General features: G+C 35.1%; 1 protein-coding gene across 1 annotated transcript; it reads right to left on the reverse strand.

Moving 5' to 3' along the window:
• Positions 1-328: 328 nt before the first annotated feature.
• LOC150079155 (uncharacterized) lies at positions 329-14483 on the reverse strand. Its single transcript, XM_090382972.1, has 6 exons — positions 14412-14483; positions 12498-12726; positions 11616-11706; positions 11297-11542; positions 2753-2919; positions 329-462 (listed from the first exon to the last, which is right to left on the reverse strand). Exons 1-6 carry the CDS (start codon positions 14481-14483, stop codon positions 329-331), a joined length of 939 nt encoding a protein of 312 aa, XP_090239098.1.
• Positions 14484-17566: the final 3083 nt, after the last annotated feature.

Raw genomic sequence — 17566 nt, forward strand, 5'->3', positions numbered from 1 at the left:
ATGTTGGCCAAATCGCTATACAATCTAAAACCCAAACCTTATCAGATTAAGATAAGGTTTATTTTAAATTACTTTATCTTAATACTCTAAATGGTGGAATATGATCACTTTGTGGCAATCAAATTATCAGATTTCTCACCTATCCAACAAGAATTCAGTTTCAACTAAAAGTTGTGAATTATTGGAGTGAGTCACATTACTGACTGTTTAAGTTCTGGAACAGTAGTTCTTTTGGTCTCAACTAAGATGTGGATCTAGGGAAGATACAAATGCTGACACTAAAGTCTAACACTATATAACATTGAAATTAAGCTGCTTTTCTTAGAGGCTAAGTGTCAAGAACCATGTTTGATCTCAAAAGCAAAGCTTTAACATTAATATCTAATTCAATAGAAGTCACATCTTTAGAGGACAAGTACCACCTTTGACAAAGATGGTACTTGTCCTCTAAAGATGTGACTTCTATTGAATTAGATATTAATGTTAAAGCTTTGCTTTAAAGCTATTTTTGCAGGTGGCTTAAAATCTACAGGACTAGTAGACTTTTCATTCTAAGGAGGCATCTGGATCAGATAGGGTATAATATTGCTGCCTCTGCTATGACCAGCAGTCAATAATATATGTAATATAAATAACTGCCTAGAACCACAGAGGTAAGCATTTTGCTGTGTACACCATTATGTAATGGCATGCATGGCTGATGTTCTACCTACCTTATCTATAATAAGGCATACAGAAACTAAGTAATACTTTTCTATAAGTTAATTTTAGATAGACTAATCTGAATTTTTCCACTCTTATTTTATCCCAATTTGCCAATTCTTTTTGCTTTAAATGTGGTATTTCTAAATATGTCTACTGATATTTTTAGTGTGGGAAAAGGCACCTGGACTGGTTTATCAGAGATTTGCCTGACTGGCCTTACACTGTAAAATACATATTGCTACTTTGTCTTAATTCAAATTCATTCTGCATTGAAATAAATAAAGCAGGAAGTTTCTGCAAACTTAACTTGGCTATTAGGAAACTGCTTTGCTTTCAATTTAACAAATCCAACTGGCTTCAGTTTTCTGCTTATATAGGTAGAAGATATGCTGATGGCTTTTACTGACCTCAACTTGTTCATTAATCTAATAGCATCAGATTAGTCTAGTCTAACCACTTAGTTTCTCAAATAAGCTGAAAGTTGAGTTAATCATCATACTTTAGATTAAAAAGTTCTCTCCTCATGGAACTAATGTCCATTCTTATGCTTGTTTTAACTATTTAAAATATTGCAAAAATATACTGATCAGCACAATGTATTCCTCTTTGGTATGGTTTTAAATTTGATATTTGCTAGTTGTACTAGTGAAGTTACACTTCACTCATTCTAACTTAACCTTAGCCAGAAACCAAGTTGTATTAAGCCAATGACCAATAAAATGGTCAAGAAACAGACCAAATATTAGAAATGTGTAAAAAAAGAATGGAAAGAAACCTTTAAGTTAAAAAAAGGTTTATCTACATTCCTTTAATTTTCTTCCTGAAAAAAGTCTTATACCACATACCTGGTACAGAGTTGCTCTTCCTTTAAACAATTTGCTAAGTTGTTCCAGATATTACATGCACTGTGATTTGCTTGTATACCTTTAGTCTGCCTAAAACTAATACTCAATAGTTGTACTTGAACTCAATTTTACAAGCAATGAATATTAGTTACAGGCAGACTAAAAAACTGGCTACACAAGTTTGGTTGCTAGTTTTCTGTATGTTATGGCAGATGGCCAACTTCAAAAATTAATGCTGGAATTGTGTAGTTTCCAGTTTTGTATATTACACTATCACCAACCTGGAAATCTCAGTTATGATACATTACATTCCACCTGGTTCTCTGCCAAAACCAACTTAAAATACGAATCACCAGTTCTTTGAAAGACTGGCCTCCAGGTCATTCTTTAGGAGGCAGAATGAAAAACCTTAACTTCAATTTTCACACCCAGTCTGCTCCCATACTCATCTTTAAATGTTTAAAAAAGATTCTTTAATGTGGATAATCCAAATAACAAGACAACTGGATATTAAGTTTTGCTTTCTCTATATCAAAACTTGTACTTAGTATTTCTTCTAAATAGCTATGACTATAGATCAGCATTCCACAGAATGTTACCATATACTGCTATTCCAAAACACTTCCTAGACTATTCAAGCAAAGTAATTCATTTTACTTAGTCACTAATCCTTGTCAATATCAGCTGTCTACTTTTTCTGTAAGCACTGATCAAAATTAGAAAGCTAAATATGCTTCATCTAATCAACATCCATTTAGAATAAAAATTCTAAAGTCACTGGGCTAAGTAGCCTTTTAATTTATCCTTCTGTCTTTTGACAGTTTTTCCTGTAAGGTACTTTAGAAACTCAAGTCCAATGTCAACAACCTTGTCTTTTCAACCCATAGTATTATAACACCATAATGTTCTGTGCTACTTATATTTAGCAATCACCATAAAAATCTTAAGTGCATATGGCAATTACTCATTTAAGATTCAATACTAGATATTAATCTACAACCAAGGTGGGCAAGCACTTGAGCTGGTACCTTGTTTAATTTTATTTAAACAAATTGGTAGTAATCTACCATTCTTTAATTCCAGTGGGAAATTAGTCTACCATAGGCTGTATAGCAAGTTTAGAAATAGTTAAACTTGTGATAGCCTATTTTTTCTGGGTTACTAAATTTATAGGTTATTTATGGTATTACAAAGTAACTTACCATTAGCAATATGGGGTATTATCAAATAAATGGAATTGTTTAATTCAAAAATCTTGGCATCTCTAAAAGATGAGTTTAAGTAGTACTTGCTGCTGCTATTCATTGCAGATATCCATCCATTCTTAACACTTGAAATGTAAATTTCTTCAAAACTTGAATCTTTGCACCTGTAAAACAGTGCAAAAGCATTCAGAGAACTGAATGATTAAATCTAATCAATCAAAACAAGCATATTAAATGAAACTGCTATTTCAGATATTCACTCACTTAAATCAGTTAATTGTCAAATTTTTCAATAAAAAAATTAAACCAAACAATTGGTTACAAAAGGCATTTGTTATAGAACTATCAGAGTTGCAATAGTAGTAAGCAGCACTGCCCATGAGAAATAAGTGCTTTTGTAATATAGTATTACAGCAATAAGATCTTTATAAAAGTTACTGGAATTTTAAGTTAAGTCTCCAGTCCAACTTATCCATGTTTAGAACAGGGGTGTAGCAGTACACCCATTTGAGCTCACATGATTTATGAATGTGATAAAATCTCATTTGACTGTTTATTTAAATCAACAGACATTGTCAGGCCAGGGCACATGATCATATCCCTTATGAGAATTTTGAATCTATCAGAACTAATTAAATTCATTTAATGAATAGACATACTAAAAGATAGGCAAAATAATGCATGCAGATGTAGTAAAAGATAACCAAGATGCTATCAACATTTTCCATTTATCTAATTGAATTAGATTCTCTGGATTTAAAAGTATGAAGTTTTTAAATGAATTTTTAGAATAATTATTTTATATGCAATACCTTTGTGATGAAAACAGTTTCTCAATATGACTATATAGCTGACATTTATCATCCAGAACTATTTTAAAAGCAGAGCAACTTTACAGAGCCATATAGTACAAGCTTTATAGCAATGTCCAAAAAAATTGCTTATTTGACTCCCTCCTCACACAGCTATCTCTATCTAGCTAACCTTTAAGTTTCCTATCTGCCAGCCTTAACTACACTTTGAAACTTAGTTATTCCAGTAATGAAGTCATTAAAATTGCAGTTGTTTCATGAATTGGACTTCCTGTAATACAGTAAACTTATTACTCATTTGAATTGATGACACTTAGTTCTGTAATAATTTACAGTGAATTTCACTTTACCCTCATTCATTTCTTTCACCTTTCAACATTCTATACACCAAGTAAAGTGAATGAAAGCAATTTTCCACCTTTTGCCAATCTCACCACCAAGGAAGTTGCCTTTATTTGGACACTAAAGTATTGTCCAAGTAGTCTCCATACTTGAACAGTAATCAAAGTGTAGTCTTACAAATACTCCCTGTGGGATTATGACCTGCCTGTCAGCAAATATTCAATAAATCAGATTGGACACTGGCCTTCCTTGCCACTTTTCTACAATGCTTGGAGCAATTCAAGTCTGAAGTGACTGGGTTGAACTTTAATATGAGCCTTAGATCTTTACTTTAAGAGGAAGATCCTGTCCTGCCCATTTCTATTAGAAAATTTAGGCATTTTCCTTAAAATAAAGGATCAGGAGTTTAAAAGATTAAAGTTCCCTTTTCTTTTATGTCTCCAGGAATAGTTGGAATTTCCAACTAAAATATCTACTTCAATTGCACTAATCAGATAAAGACAATGTTTCAAGTTGGATTATAGAATTTGGTAACTAAGCAAAAAAGTTTATAAAAGCAAGTTTAAGTAAAAATTGGCTTTGCAATACCAATAATTATAGACTATAGTATCTGAAGCATCAACTTTACAGAAAAGTTTTGCCTAAAATACTGCACATTGTTTCCCACTGTGTCAAAATACTGTGGTGGAAGAGGAAGGTCATTGCATCTAATTGAGAGGATTGAGGTGTAGGGTTGATGCCCTTGAAGAAATTGAGGGGCCCATCAAGCTCTCAGCTGCCCAATTCAATGCCAGAGTTGATTCCTGTGCAGCAGGCAACTAATCCCAAGGCTGAATTCACTGCTCCCACAGGAACTAGTTATTGTGAGTGACTAGTGTCATGGAATGTTATGCAAAAAGGATAGGGGGAACAGAACCAAAGTATGTCTGACATGTGCAAAAGTTGAAGATCAGATATCTTTTAAGAGCACAAAAAGTGATATTGTTGAAAATGTTTGCACCAATGACCTTAAGAGTAGGAGATCTGCAGATTTAATTAGCAAGTACAGGTCAATGTTGAAAGGTCACAAGCTAGGGTTGAATTTGAAAGTGTCTGCAATTCTGCCCACACAATAAGAGGAAGTATATGATGAGTCTTGTCAATCAATTTGGCCCTGGAGAGATAAGGGTTGTGTGGTAGAATTTCAGTGTGGTCTGTGCTTGTTAACTGGAGAGACTGCTTCTACAGGGATGGGGTAGACTTAAATAGAAAGGGTACAAGAATATTTTGATGCTATCGAGGCAGTGTTAGGTGGGTCAGAATACTAGCTTGGGGGGGATACAGACAAAGTCTGGCCTCTGCCTGCAGCCACTGTTAAAGTGATTCTTGCACTGCTTCTATTAGAAGCAGTAGAAGCCTGGAAAGCAAGTTGCTGGGAGCCAGTGAAACAAGTCAATACATGGGCTGTGTTAGGGTAACTAAGAGTAGGAACAGGTGCAGGTATACTTGCATGTACACCAATGCTAGAAGCATAATTAATAAATTTGAGGAGTTTGAAGTGCTGGTCAATGCAAAGGCAGATATTGCTGGGATATCAGAAGTGGTGTCACACATAAGTGTGTGCAGAGTTGAAATTTGGGGAATAATAATTTGTACAGAAAGGATATAGAACAGGAAGAGAAGAGGGGTTAAGCTATTAGTTAAGCAACTAATTAAGGAAGTGCATCCAATTGACATTGGTAGACAATGCAATGTTCAGTCAGTGTGGTGTTTTTTGTTAGTGCATTGGCTTCTGTGGCCATAATGCACCTCCCAAAGTTTGAATTTTACTGTGATCCAAGTGAGGCAGGATTTGAACCAGTAACCAGTGGGTTGCCAGGCATGCACTTTACCCACCTGGCTAGTGTGGTGACATAAGCACTGGGAAAGGGAAAATGAGTAGGTGTGTGTTATAGGCCTAATGAATTTGATGAGTGCAATTAGCACTTGTGCAGAGAAAGTGGGCCAATAAATCAGAATGTCTCAAGGGGGGGGGGGGATTTTAACTTTCCAGATATCAACTGGAACTTGCAGTTTGGTCACTCACCCTAGCAAGACTTGTGGATTTTAGTTTTTTACAGCAAAATGTAAAAAGCAACCAGAGGGAGTAACTATATTGATTATCAGCAGTGATTATTGATGCATTAAGAATTTGTAGATAAAGGAACCACTGGGTGACAGTGATCAGTGTATAGATGTGGGATTTACTTAAAGATCCAAATGCCACACAAAGGTAAAGGCTTTTGCTTTCATAGAGGCAACTACAGTGGTATAACAATTTTTAAAATCTATAGAGTAGGATCAACTGATGTTACCAATGGTGAATTCTAAATGGGAAGCCTTCAAAGAATTAATTTTGGAAGCTACTAGGCTTTTCATACCAACTAAGAAATACTCTTCAAGGTTTAGGCCTAAATGGATGTCAGATGAACTAATGAGGCTTGTGGCAGAGAAGAAAAGTGTATGGGATGCATATAAATTATCAGGCAATATAGAAACCTATGGCAGATATAAGCTAGTCTCTAATCAAGTCACAAAGGAGGTTAGGCAAGTGAAGGCAGACAAATCTTTGGCAAATGATGCTGTTGTTATTGGGTTTTTAGGAGCATTAGAAACTAAAGCCATATTGCTCCAGGGATATACGGTGGTCACATTCCTTTCTGCATCCTCCGTATTTGGTGGTCACAGGCTTGAACCCCGGTCTAATTAAGAAGCATGTGCTATGCACTGCTACTCCTGCCCATGGAGGTGTCTGGCAAATGATGCAAAGAAAAACAGCAAACAGTTTTTTACTTTCATAAACTCTAGAAGAGAATGGTAACTATTTATATCAGGGGGAAATGAAGGTTTGCTCAATTTAGGAGCCATTTTTCAGGGTGAGACTAATTTCTGGAAGGCTGGCAAGTACATGGAAGAGGTTTAAGCAAAAGATGTGTTGGTTTAGTCAGGGGTGGACTTTGGCCTAGGGCCCATAAAAAACTTTTATTATACAGTTTTATAGGCAGAGGACTAGCTTTCAACATAAAACAAGACCTGTATTTTTTATATTTAATAATTTTTTTAACCCATTCAACTGTGCCCTCCATTACAATTTCTGAAAGTTGGCAACCCTGGGTGGGGCCCCAAAATGAGAATGTTGCCTAGGGCCTGATTTTTCCTTAATCTGTCACTGGGTTTAGTGGACCTGCTAATAAGTGTTTCCATGATTCTTACTTACTGAATGTGTATCTGGCATTTGCTTTCTTAAACTAAACTACACTAGATTTGCAGCGGAAGGGTTCTTGTGAAAAAATATTCCAGGAGCTTTTTCATTTGGCTTAGTTGCCTTGGCTATTCCATTATGGATGATTGTATTTTATGACAAGCATTTGCTATTTTAGTGGCCTGTAATATTTGATTTATAAGATGCAGTAGCATGAATAGATAACTGCTTTGTCTATCATTAGCTGCCTAGATTTTTTTATCTAATTTTGCAAATTCATATTCCACTGTGTATACACAGCAGTGTTAAAATTTTTTCTATATGAGAGCCTGTTGAGAGGTAGTGGGTAATACACATTCAGATTTAGTTTATCAAAAAAAAAAAGAAACTTTCTAGTTTATTTTATGTTAAAATCTGCATTATGGGATACTTTAATGCAGAAGGGAGCTGAGTTATGACACGCAAGGTCACTAAGACATGTGGTTAGTGGGAAGATTTAAGGAGACAATGGCAAAAGTAACAGGAAATTTCTAGCAGCGACAGCTTTTAGATCTGTAGCATTAGTGGTTGGAAGGGAACATTGGAGCCAATTAGAATTGCAATGCATTTATGAGCTGAATTCTATCAATAATTATATCTTGTCCGTAGATAATTTTTAATCTAGTACAAATGCTGTTAAGTTAGTTTCTTAAAAAAACTTAAAGGCAACTGGGTTATACTAGAAGATACTAAATGTCAAAAGTTGCTGCAATATCTTCAATCTCATTGAAATTGTGGCCCTAAATTTGTCTGAGGGTTGATTATGATCAGATTTATTTTTGTCAGGAAGTATGGTCTTCCTTTTACTTCCTCTGCAAAGATAAACTGGAACTTCTTGGTGTTTTCTTTCCTTTCTATGCCTACTGAGTCAATTTTATATTATCATGAGTAGCAGTGCTTTCTGAATACTCTGGTTAAGTATTAGTACAAAGGGTACTAGGAAAGTTTTGCAATATGACACAACAATGAATCACAGGAAGCTGCTTGTTACTGCATGTTGAGACATGTTCATACGTGCATAGTAGCCGCCGCACCAAGTCGATGGGCTCAGTTATTCATTAGTAGTGAGAGTGTAAAGTGCTTGCGATGGCATCGTGGTCACGAAATGAGATAAGGACAGTTTTGCGGTATAATTTCGTGCGTGGTTTAACCATAGACCAGTGCTTAGAAGAAATGACTCTTGCACTAGATGATGATTGTCCACATCGTACAACGATATTCAGGTGGTATAGAGAATTCCAAAGGGGAAATTTCACTCTGGAGGATTCTGAGAGGCCGGGAAGGCCACGAACGTCAGTTACGGAGGAAAACGTTACTGCTGTGAGGAAAATGCTTGACGAAAACAGGCGAGTGACCTACCAACAGATAGAGGATACTTTGGGCCTAAATGCACCAGCAATTCGTTTGATTCTGCAAGATCATTTGCACGTGAAGAAACTTTGTTCTCTCTGGGTGCCGCATCAACTGACTGAAGAGCAGATGACACAACGTGTGACTTGGTGCTGGGAGATGTGAAAAAACTTTAATAAGGGACAATCTCGGTATGTGAACAACATTGTGACAGGTGACGAGACTTGGCTGTACTATTACGATCTGCCGACCAAGGCTCAAAACAAAGTTTGGGTCTTTGATGATGATGACGACACACCCGTAATTGTCAGAAAATCCCGATCTGTAAAGAAGAAAATGATAGCTGTATTTTTCAAATCGAGTGGAATTGTGGAACGTGTCGTTTTGGACACAGAAGACAGTCACAGCTAAGTGGTATACTGAACAATGCCTGCCTAAAGTCATTGGATCTATGAAGAACCTGCGGCCAAAGTCAAGAATGGACCTGGTACCTCCATCACGAAAATGCTCCAGCTCACCGCGCCAAAGCCTGCACTGAATATTTGACCACGACAGGACTGAAACTTCTCGAGCACCCTCCCTACAGTCCAGACCTTGCTCCCTGCGACTTTGCACTGTTCCCGCATGTGAAAATGAAGCTAAACGGGAGGCGGTTTTCCAGTGATGAGGACCTTCTACGGGCTTGGGACAACGAGTGTGCTTTACTCCCTAGTGAAACTTGGCAGAACTGGTTTAAAGATTGGTTTCGGAGGATGGAGAGGTGTATTGAATGTAGAGGAAATTACTTTGAAAAAATTAAATAAACAAAGCTGTATTGCAAAACTTTCCTAGTACCCTTTGTATGCAGAGTAGTACTAGTATGTGATTTGTGTGTTAATAGCCTTTTATCTTAATTTTACTTTGCAAGGGCAAAAGCTTTGTAAAAGTGAGTCTAGTTTAACAATGATCTATTTGGGGGAATGTCTAAGTAAAAGTCATTGTTCCCTGCACAGTAGTTTAGTTCTGACTTAATTACTTCTGCAAAAGTCAGTCAGGTGCTATTTTCAGCTCTTACTGATTTTTTGGCATCTAAAATGTTTGCTCTAACCCATTGAATATCTTAATTTTTCAAGAAGAAAATCTGGAGGGTGGATACCTCAAGTCATGTTGAAAGAAAATGGACCATAATCTGCCATACTGATCTAGTGCAGATTGGCAGAATAATCTGTATTTAGCAGTCAAGGGCTTAAACCCTAGTCTATTCAAAGGGCAGAAGCATAATAGTACTCTTGCTCTTGACCACTTGTCATGGAGGCATGAACATTTATGCTCTATTTTAGTCACCATAAATGTGCTCATGAACCACAAGCAGTACCAGTGTGTTTTGGGAATGACCAAATTTTTGGCATTGGAAACGATGTTTGGGGGTAAGAATGTATAGTTCTATGAGAGAACATACTGACTGTCATGTATCAAATGTTATGGGTATGTTCTGGGGTCAGAACTACAGCAGTCTCACTTCCTGTTCAGTCTTCCTGTTCTAAATTCATTTCAACTCTTCTGAAAGAGTTGAAATCCCACTTTGCTATTCCTCCCCCAAGTGCTGAGTTGCATGCAATTTTTTACAAGAAAAAAAACTTATTTGACCTAACACCAGTTGTATGATCTATCATGGTTCCAAGATCAACTCCACCCTGCCAAATCAATTATGCCTAATTAGTAATTTTATTTACATTAATTACTAACTGGACTATAAAGCATTTAGGGCTTAAGCCTCAAGCTATGGAAAAGTCTAGAATATGTATAAGTATAGTGCAAAAGCATCAATAATAACGTAGCCAAATCTGAATGAATAGAATATCAACAAGGTGGCAGGTGGCATTGTTTTAAGTTCTCATTGTGAGAATACCTTCACAATGAGTTGCCATGATATTACACTATTTAGAATAAGTAATGCTTCACCTGAAAAGAAGAAGACTTGTTACTTCTCAGATGGATACCACTACCCAGATGGCACCATTTCAGGGCTATTTGGTCCTTTGGTGGGTGGGTAGGTACCCAAGTGATGCAATGATGGCAAAACAATTACATATAACTCCACAATGAGAAATGCCTGATGGTGTATGATGCATTTAGACCATAAAGTGTTTAGGGTGTAAGCCTCAGCTATGGAAAAGTCTAGACTACACATAAGTATATAGTGTGAAAGCATGAATAACTTAAAATGATGCTGCTTTGCTAATATTCTGCTCATTTAGATTTGGCTATGTATTATTGATGCTTTCACACTATACTTATATGTAGTCTAGACTTTTCCATAGCTGAGGCTTACACCCTAAACACTTTATGGTCTAAATGCATCATACACCATCAGGCATTTCTCACTGGAGTTATATGTAACTGTTTTGCCATCATTGCATCACTTGGGTACCTACCTACCCACCCACTGAAGGGCCAAATAGCCCTGAAATGGTGCTGTCTGGGTGGTGGTATCCATCTGAGAATAAGTCAGTCTTCTCAGGTGAAGCGTTACTTATTTGAAGTAGTGCAATATCATGGCAACTTGTTGTGAAGGTATTCTCACAATGAGATAACTTAAAATGATGCCACTTTGCTAATATTGTTCATTCAGATTTGGTATGTATTGATGCTTTTGCACTATACTTGCACACTGGATTAAAATTTAATCTTTGTGAAATTGCTTGTTAGCAGATACTTCTATTAGTAAAGTACAGCAAGAACACTATCCTAAATTAGTATTTCTCTACAAATTTAAGGTGAAATTTAAGTTAAAGTTACCTTTCACTGTATTCTGCAGTAGTAGAAAGAATAAACCCATCTAGATCTCCAATTATCTCTTCCATGCCAGTGAAGATCAAAGGTATGTATTTTCCTTTATAGGGCCCACTATGCCAAGTCAACCATCCTGATTCATTCAGATTATAAACATAGGAATACATTTTGCAACATTCAAACTGGTCACAGCTACTAGTGTCTTGGGTCCATATCAACAACTGGTGTGCTGGGTTGTTTTTGTATTTAACACTGAAAGAAAGAATGAAATTAATAAAAATTTCAGTTTGTTTAATAAGAATTTAAAAGACAAAATTCTCTTTACCTGTGAGTTGTATGGACTGGTATGGAATAAACTCTTGTTGCAAAGCCCAGTTCTTGGCACAAGTCAAGATGAGCAAGTAACACTGCTTGATCTGGAAAAGAGTTCAGAAAGGCATGGTCACTGTTTTACTAGATGTAGTGGTTAAAGTTTTGCAAGCAGTAAAAAATTTAAGTAGGATAGGTTCTTCTGGAGTACTGAAATGAAGTCTTACATATTTTGAAAAATTTTCAAATACTAAATTTGAAATAAAACCAGCAGGTTCCTTAAGTTGTCATATGGTTATATATTCAAGTAAGATTATAGCTATTCAGTAGCAATTAAGTTTTCTATAAAAAAAATTTGAAAAGGCCATGTCTTAAGTTATTAAGTACAACTTAAAGTGAATAACAGAACTATTCTGAAACTTGTTCTTTGGTGTTTAAACACCCATGTGCAAGCAGATAGTAACCACTTTAATTAGCAATTTTGCTAGACTAATTTATAGCCAGTGAGAAACAAGTGTAAAGTTTCCTACATTTGCAATATGGTGTGGAAAGGACTTTTCCAAATCCTTTCCACACCAAGGCATTTTTAAACTCAAATTTAGTTTATACCACAAGGTTTGAGAACAAATTCCCAGTCTTGAGTTTAATTTAAACTCAACAGAACATGCCACCAATATTTTTCTAGTCACCTGGCCCTGTGACTGTTCTCAAAACTAAACTTCCTTAAGAGAGGTTAAGACAAGTTTTAAAATGCTTTGCAACAATCTACCAAAAGATAGAAGAATCATTTGGCAAAAGCAATATGTAAATGGTACATATTGATTTAGAACTTATGATTTAATAAATTCTATCCTAGAATTGTTTACATTATGAACTAGAAGAATTTCAGTATACTTACACTTATGAGCTTCAAACTGCTGAAGTAACATCAAATCATGAATCTGTAATGTATTATCTGTACTGGATAATTCTTTGGTAGTATGCATTTGGATGTTGTAGAATTGAGTTGCCATAAGCCCAGCATCAATTCCATCTACTTCAGGAGTGACAATCGAGTGGGCAATCACATTTGCCTGGAAGATCTGTAAGTGGAGAGGCTTTCTAGTGAGTTCATTGAAACAGTTGAGCTAATTCAAGTTAATTTCATAAAATTAACTAGTTTAGAGAATTAATATTAGGACAGTGAAGCTTGTGTATAGGCAGGCAAACCATAATTACCATTAATGGTTTTGCAGTAGTTGCTTAGGCTATAAAATAGCCTGCATTAAGTTCAAAAATGTAGGAGAGCTTTTATGCTTTGGTAAAGTCAAACTTTTTAGGCATAGGAATATTATGCCTCATTTAAATTCATTTAAGCTAAACATGGAATACAGAAGTCTTAAATCAGATGTATATACAATCTTACAAATATGACTAACTTCAGTACAGTTAGATATTTGTTGCTCAGAAGTACAACTATAAGAATAATTTGTGAAGTTCTGTTAAGGATTCAATGGGTTTAGGTAGATAAAGACTGTCAGATGCAACTTGGAAATTCAGACTTTACCTTAATTTGAAGGCTATATAATACCAGGGATGGCACACTAATGCCATGTATGAAAATTATAATCTGTCAACCTGCACTAAACCAGTGTGGTCTGCCACACTGATCAAGTGCAAGTCCATTTCCCTCAACATGAATTGAGGCTTCCATCATGCAGTGAAATGATAATAGCTGCTGCCGTTTACCTCACCACCTATAAGTATTTTTTATTGCCAGATGAGTCTGAAACCAAGATACCTATAATTTTAAACTTTAAGGTATCTTGGTTTCAGACTCATCTGGCAATAAAAAATGTACTTATAATACAGCAACTGCCATCAACTTTACAAAATAACGCTTAATGTATTTTCCTATGGTATGCAAAAAAAGCTTATTTTTGGCATACAGGAAAAAATATCAGAAAGTGTTGATGTTAATATTCTATGGAATAAAAAAATTTTAAAAAAATTAAACTATCTTATCACTAGGAAAACTCCAATCATGAGATGTATTAAAATTGAAGGCAAATACATTTGACTATTCACTTTTGATTGCAATTGAGAAAATACATAAGGATGGGTTTTCTAGAACAGGAATGGAAGGGATGTGAGAAAGTTCAAGTTGCATATTTACTTGTTGTAGGCCAGTGTTTGGAATGGTTTAGTAGTAAAATTATAGGTGCCAAGTCAGAAGTGCACTTGGACATTGGAGTAGATAGTTAATGCAAGCCAGTTTAAACTGGATTGCATTATTCATAGTTTGAACAAATGTTAGTTTAACTTAGTGTTTGGTTTGACTAAACACAAAGCAAACTACTTAGATACATAATGCAACCTCAACATACTTGTGGTTATACTGCTGGTTCAGACAGTAAGCATGTCTCCAGTAGAATGGCACAAATCTCAAGACTGCAGAAAACTACTTCAAGCATTCAGCAACTATTGTATCCTCATCTGCAGGAAATTGCAATTAGTTTTTATGAATGCTGTTTTAAAAAGTGCAGAAGTTAGCCACATTTCTTCAATTACAGCTGCAATAAAGTGGAAACTGAACATGGTACACTCAACTTTACATTTTATTAAGGGAAACCAGCCACCATTTGTCAATTGCATATGAAATCATTTAAAATGGCAGAACTGCCAAAGCATGATATGTTTGCATGAGTTGACAAGTGGGTTGTGCATAGTTACTGACAAGTGGTCTATAATTACTGTATCATGTATAATTTGCCTGGGTTTATAACCTAAAGTATTATTGTACATCCTCTGTGGGAAGGGCCTTTAGTCTAACCCAGAATGTAACATTTTCTATGGAAAATAGTGCTCGAGGATGGTTTTTATATATACACTGATTTCCAGGCATGCCTCAGTTGCCAAACTTGGCAGTATGCCTGTTACAAAAAAAAGCTTTGTATCCTTGCATATGACCATTCAACTATAGCAACAGCTAAAGTTGCTATCTGTTTTTGCATAAGATAAGAAATTAATAACATATATTTTTAGATGTGTGATGTGCTGCTATTTAAGAGCAATTTTAAAATATATAATATTAAAATTAGAAATTTGGTTTTCATATACTACTTCAAAAACATTTGTCACTTCATTCACTGAAAATAGTAAAGCTGAGAAAGTTTGTTCACAAAAACACTAGTATAGTCATCTTAAGTTGTCCCAACACTTAGAGGCTATACTGTATAGAATTCAATTTGAGATAATTTATGAAGTGAGCTTAATTTAAAATTCTGATCTATTCATATATCAAACTTCACTGATAAAAATGAAGTTTGGCAAACATCTAAACACATTTCAGTAAGTCAATAAGAGAGTGAAGGAAGTTAATTTTGATGTATAAGCCCACTCTAAAAATTCAGAACACTTACTGTTAGTCCAGAAAACATCTGTTGATTTATGCCAACTAAGTTTTTTGACAATTCAGCTATGTTGACATCATTAATGAAGCTAATATTTGCATCAGCATGAACAAGAAAATTGCCAAGGAAGATCTTATGTCCTGTAAGGAGGCAGTCTGTTATCACTATATTGGATATGGTGATATTGTTTAAAGCTCTTTGTATTGACAAGTCACCTAAAGTAGAAAATAGTTGTAAAGCTCATGGCTATTTAACATAAAAAACATTAATGTAAGCCACTATTAAACAAATTTATTATTAATGAAAGTTCAGTAAATGGTTTCATAGAACAAGTTGCTAATTTAACTATAAAGGGCAGTTCATATTTTATAAAGCAGATGGGCCAGAATTAAACATACTAACTTTAGAGATCAAGTTCTACATTAAACAGAACTCAGTTCATTCCCTGAACTTCCTTGTATAAGCATAATTCTCCATTCTAAAACCATCTGAAAATGGGCTGTAACTAGGTAGCATCCATTTACTGTCTTAAATTGAAACCAAGAACCAATTTTTCTTCCTCATTTACCCTAAACTTGTTTTCTGGAAAAATTCTTCATACAATTTAGATGCCATTCACATTAAGAATAAGAGGTAATTGGGAGGTTCTAAGGAGTGTAGAACAATGTCGGGACATCATTTGATTCTATCCATGACATACATTTACAGAAGTAATTCCCTTTATATAAGGGAATGGTTAGTGTAAGTCAAAATATTGGCTATATTGGGTTAGAAGTCATCTTAGGAAGGACTTAGATCTATGGGAACAGATCTAGTGCAGAGCAACAATTAGGAGCATAAAAGGGTACTCTTGCCAAGGAAGAGTAGTACTGTAGATTATCTGGAATCTAGTCATCTATGAGAATACCTGATTGAGATATCCAAAGTTGGGAAAAGTAACAATTCTATTTTACTTTTGCCTCAGGAAGTTGTGGCAAATTAAAATAAGCCATGTAAAAACCCCCAACAAAGACCCTTATTTCCTTTAGGAAAAATAATCTGCTACATACTTAAAGAAATCACCTTTTGTCACAATACAAGTCTAAGTTTTTCTTGAATGCTCTTCTCATATCATTTCCAAATAGCTGTCTCATGTTTCAAGTTGTTCTTGCATACTTTGTAGACAATCACAAATTTGGTGCTTGTGTTTTCACAAGCAACCAAAACATTAGAGTTAAGACACTTATTTTTCAAAGACAGCAATATTGAACTAACAATGTTTAACTTATTTAAAAAGCTAAGTTGTGGATGATTTAAGAAACTTACTGACAGTAAGTTTCTTTGAAGCTAAGTGTACAGAGCTTAATGACCTCTTAACTATAATATAGAAGCAGTTACATACCAAGCATTAAGAATATAATGCAATTATGTTTCTAGAATACTAATATAAAGTTTTCTAATTAACTAAATCAACTTGTGGATAAAGTACAATGTTAAATCTAAAAACAGTTCGACAGAAAGCTATATTGAATTCCAGCCAAAACAGAAGTTTGTTCTACAAATTAGTGTGAATTCTGTAATGCCAATGAAGCAACCCTGATGGAATATTCTGATCAGGCCCACCACTATTACATAATCTGAAGTATATTGCATTACCAATAAACCTTCCATTTTTGAAATTACCAACTATCAATTTCAAATAATGTTTACATTCTATTCCTGTACAAATCAGCATGGATATTTCTATGCTAATCTTGTTTAGTTATATCATTTGGAACAGAATTACAGCAGAAAAATCTACGATTATAAACTAATTACTCACATTAACATCTAGATAAAGATCTTGTTCTAAGTACTGCAAAGATAAACATGAGTAAGATTTCTGTAAAATCTACAGCACTACCCCCTGCACATTTGAAAATAGATTTAAGAAAAGGAATGAAAAGAAAATGGGAGACAAAATTGCATCACCTTAAAATAAGTTGTAGTGAAACATAACAGTAATTGTTTGTTGCAAATAAACAATCAGATAACACCTATTGCAATAGACAGTAATTGCATCAGCCATTTCTATAAATATGGTGTTTGAAGATATACACTCAATATCCTGCTTTGCAGGTGTACTCATGGCACCACCATATGTTCAGTTGACAGAAAAAGAGTAGCTGTTGCTCTGTCCCAAGGACTTTCTACACATACTATAAGCAAGAAGTGACTTGCTTGTGCTAAAACATGTTTCATGGACAAAAGAGCAATGGGACACTTATCTTTTGACAAATTTAAATTCAGCCTACATGGCTTGGATGGGAAGTGATATATCAGACAACAAAAATCTGAGGCATACCATCCTGACTACATAGACTAAAGTTCCCCACTAGTCAGATGGTCTGGGGATGCATAACAAGCAAAGGGGGTGGGGCAAATTAAGTTTATTAATGGAACACTGAATACAGAAACCTATACTATCTTGGAGTGCCTGAAACCCATTATTGCAAATCACCACACAGACATTCAAAACTGTTTTAATAGGACTCAGCACCTTGCCACACAGCAAAATTGGTAAGTTTTATGCTATTTAGATTTAATGATAATCTCT

The sequence above is a fragment of the Mastigoproctus giganteus genome, chromosome 10 (assembly GCF_048544385.1).
Source record: "Mastigoproctus giganteus isolate SK-2022 chromosome 10, ASM4854438v1, whole genome shotgun sequence".
Lineage (NCBI taxonomy): Eukaryota > Metazoa > Arthropoda > Arachnida > Uropygi > Thelyphonidae > Mastigoproctus > Mastigoproctus giganteus.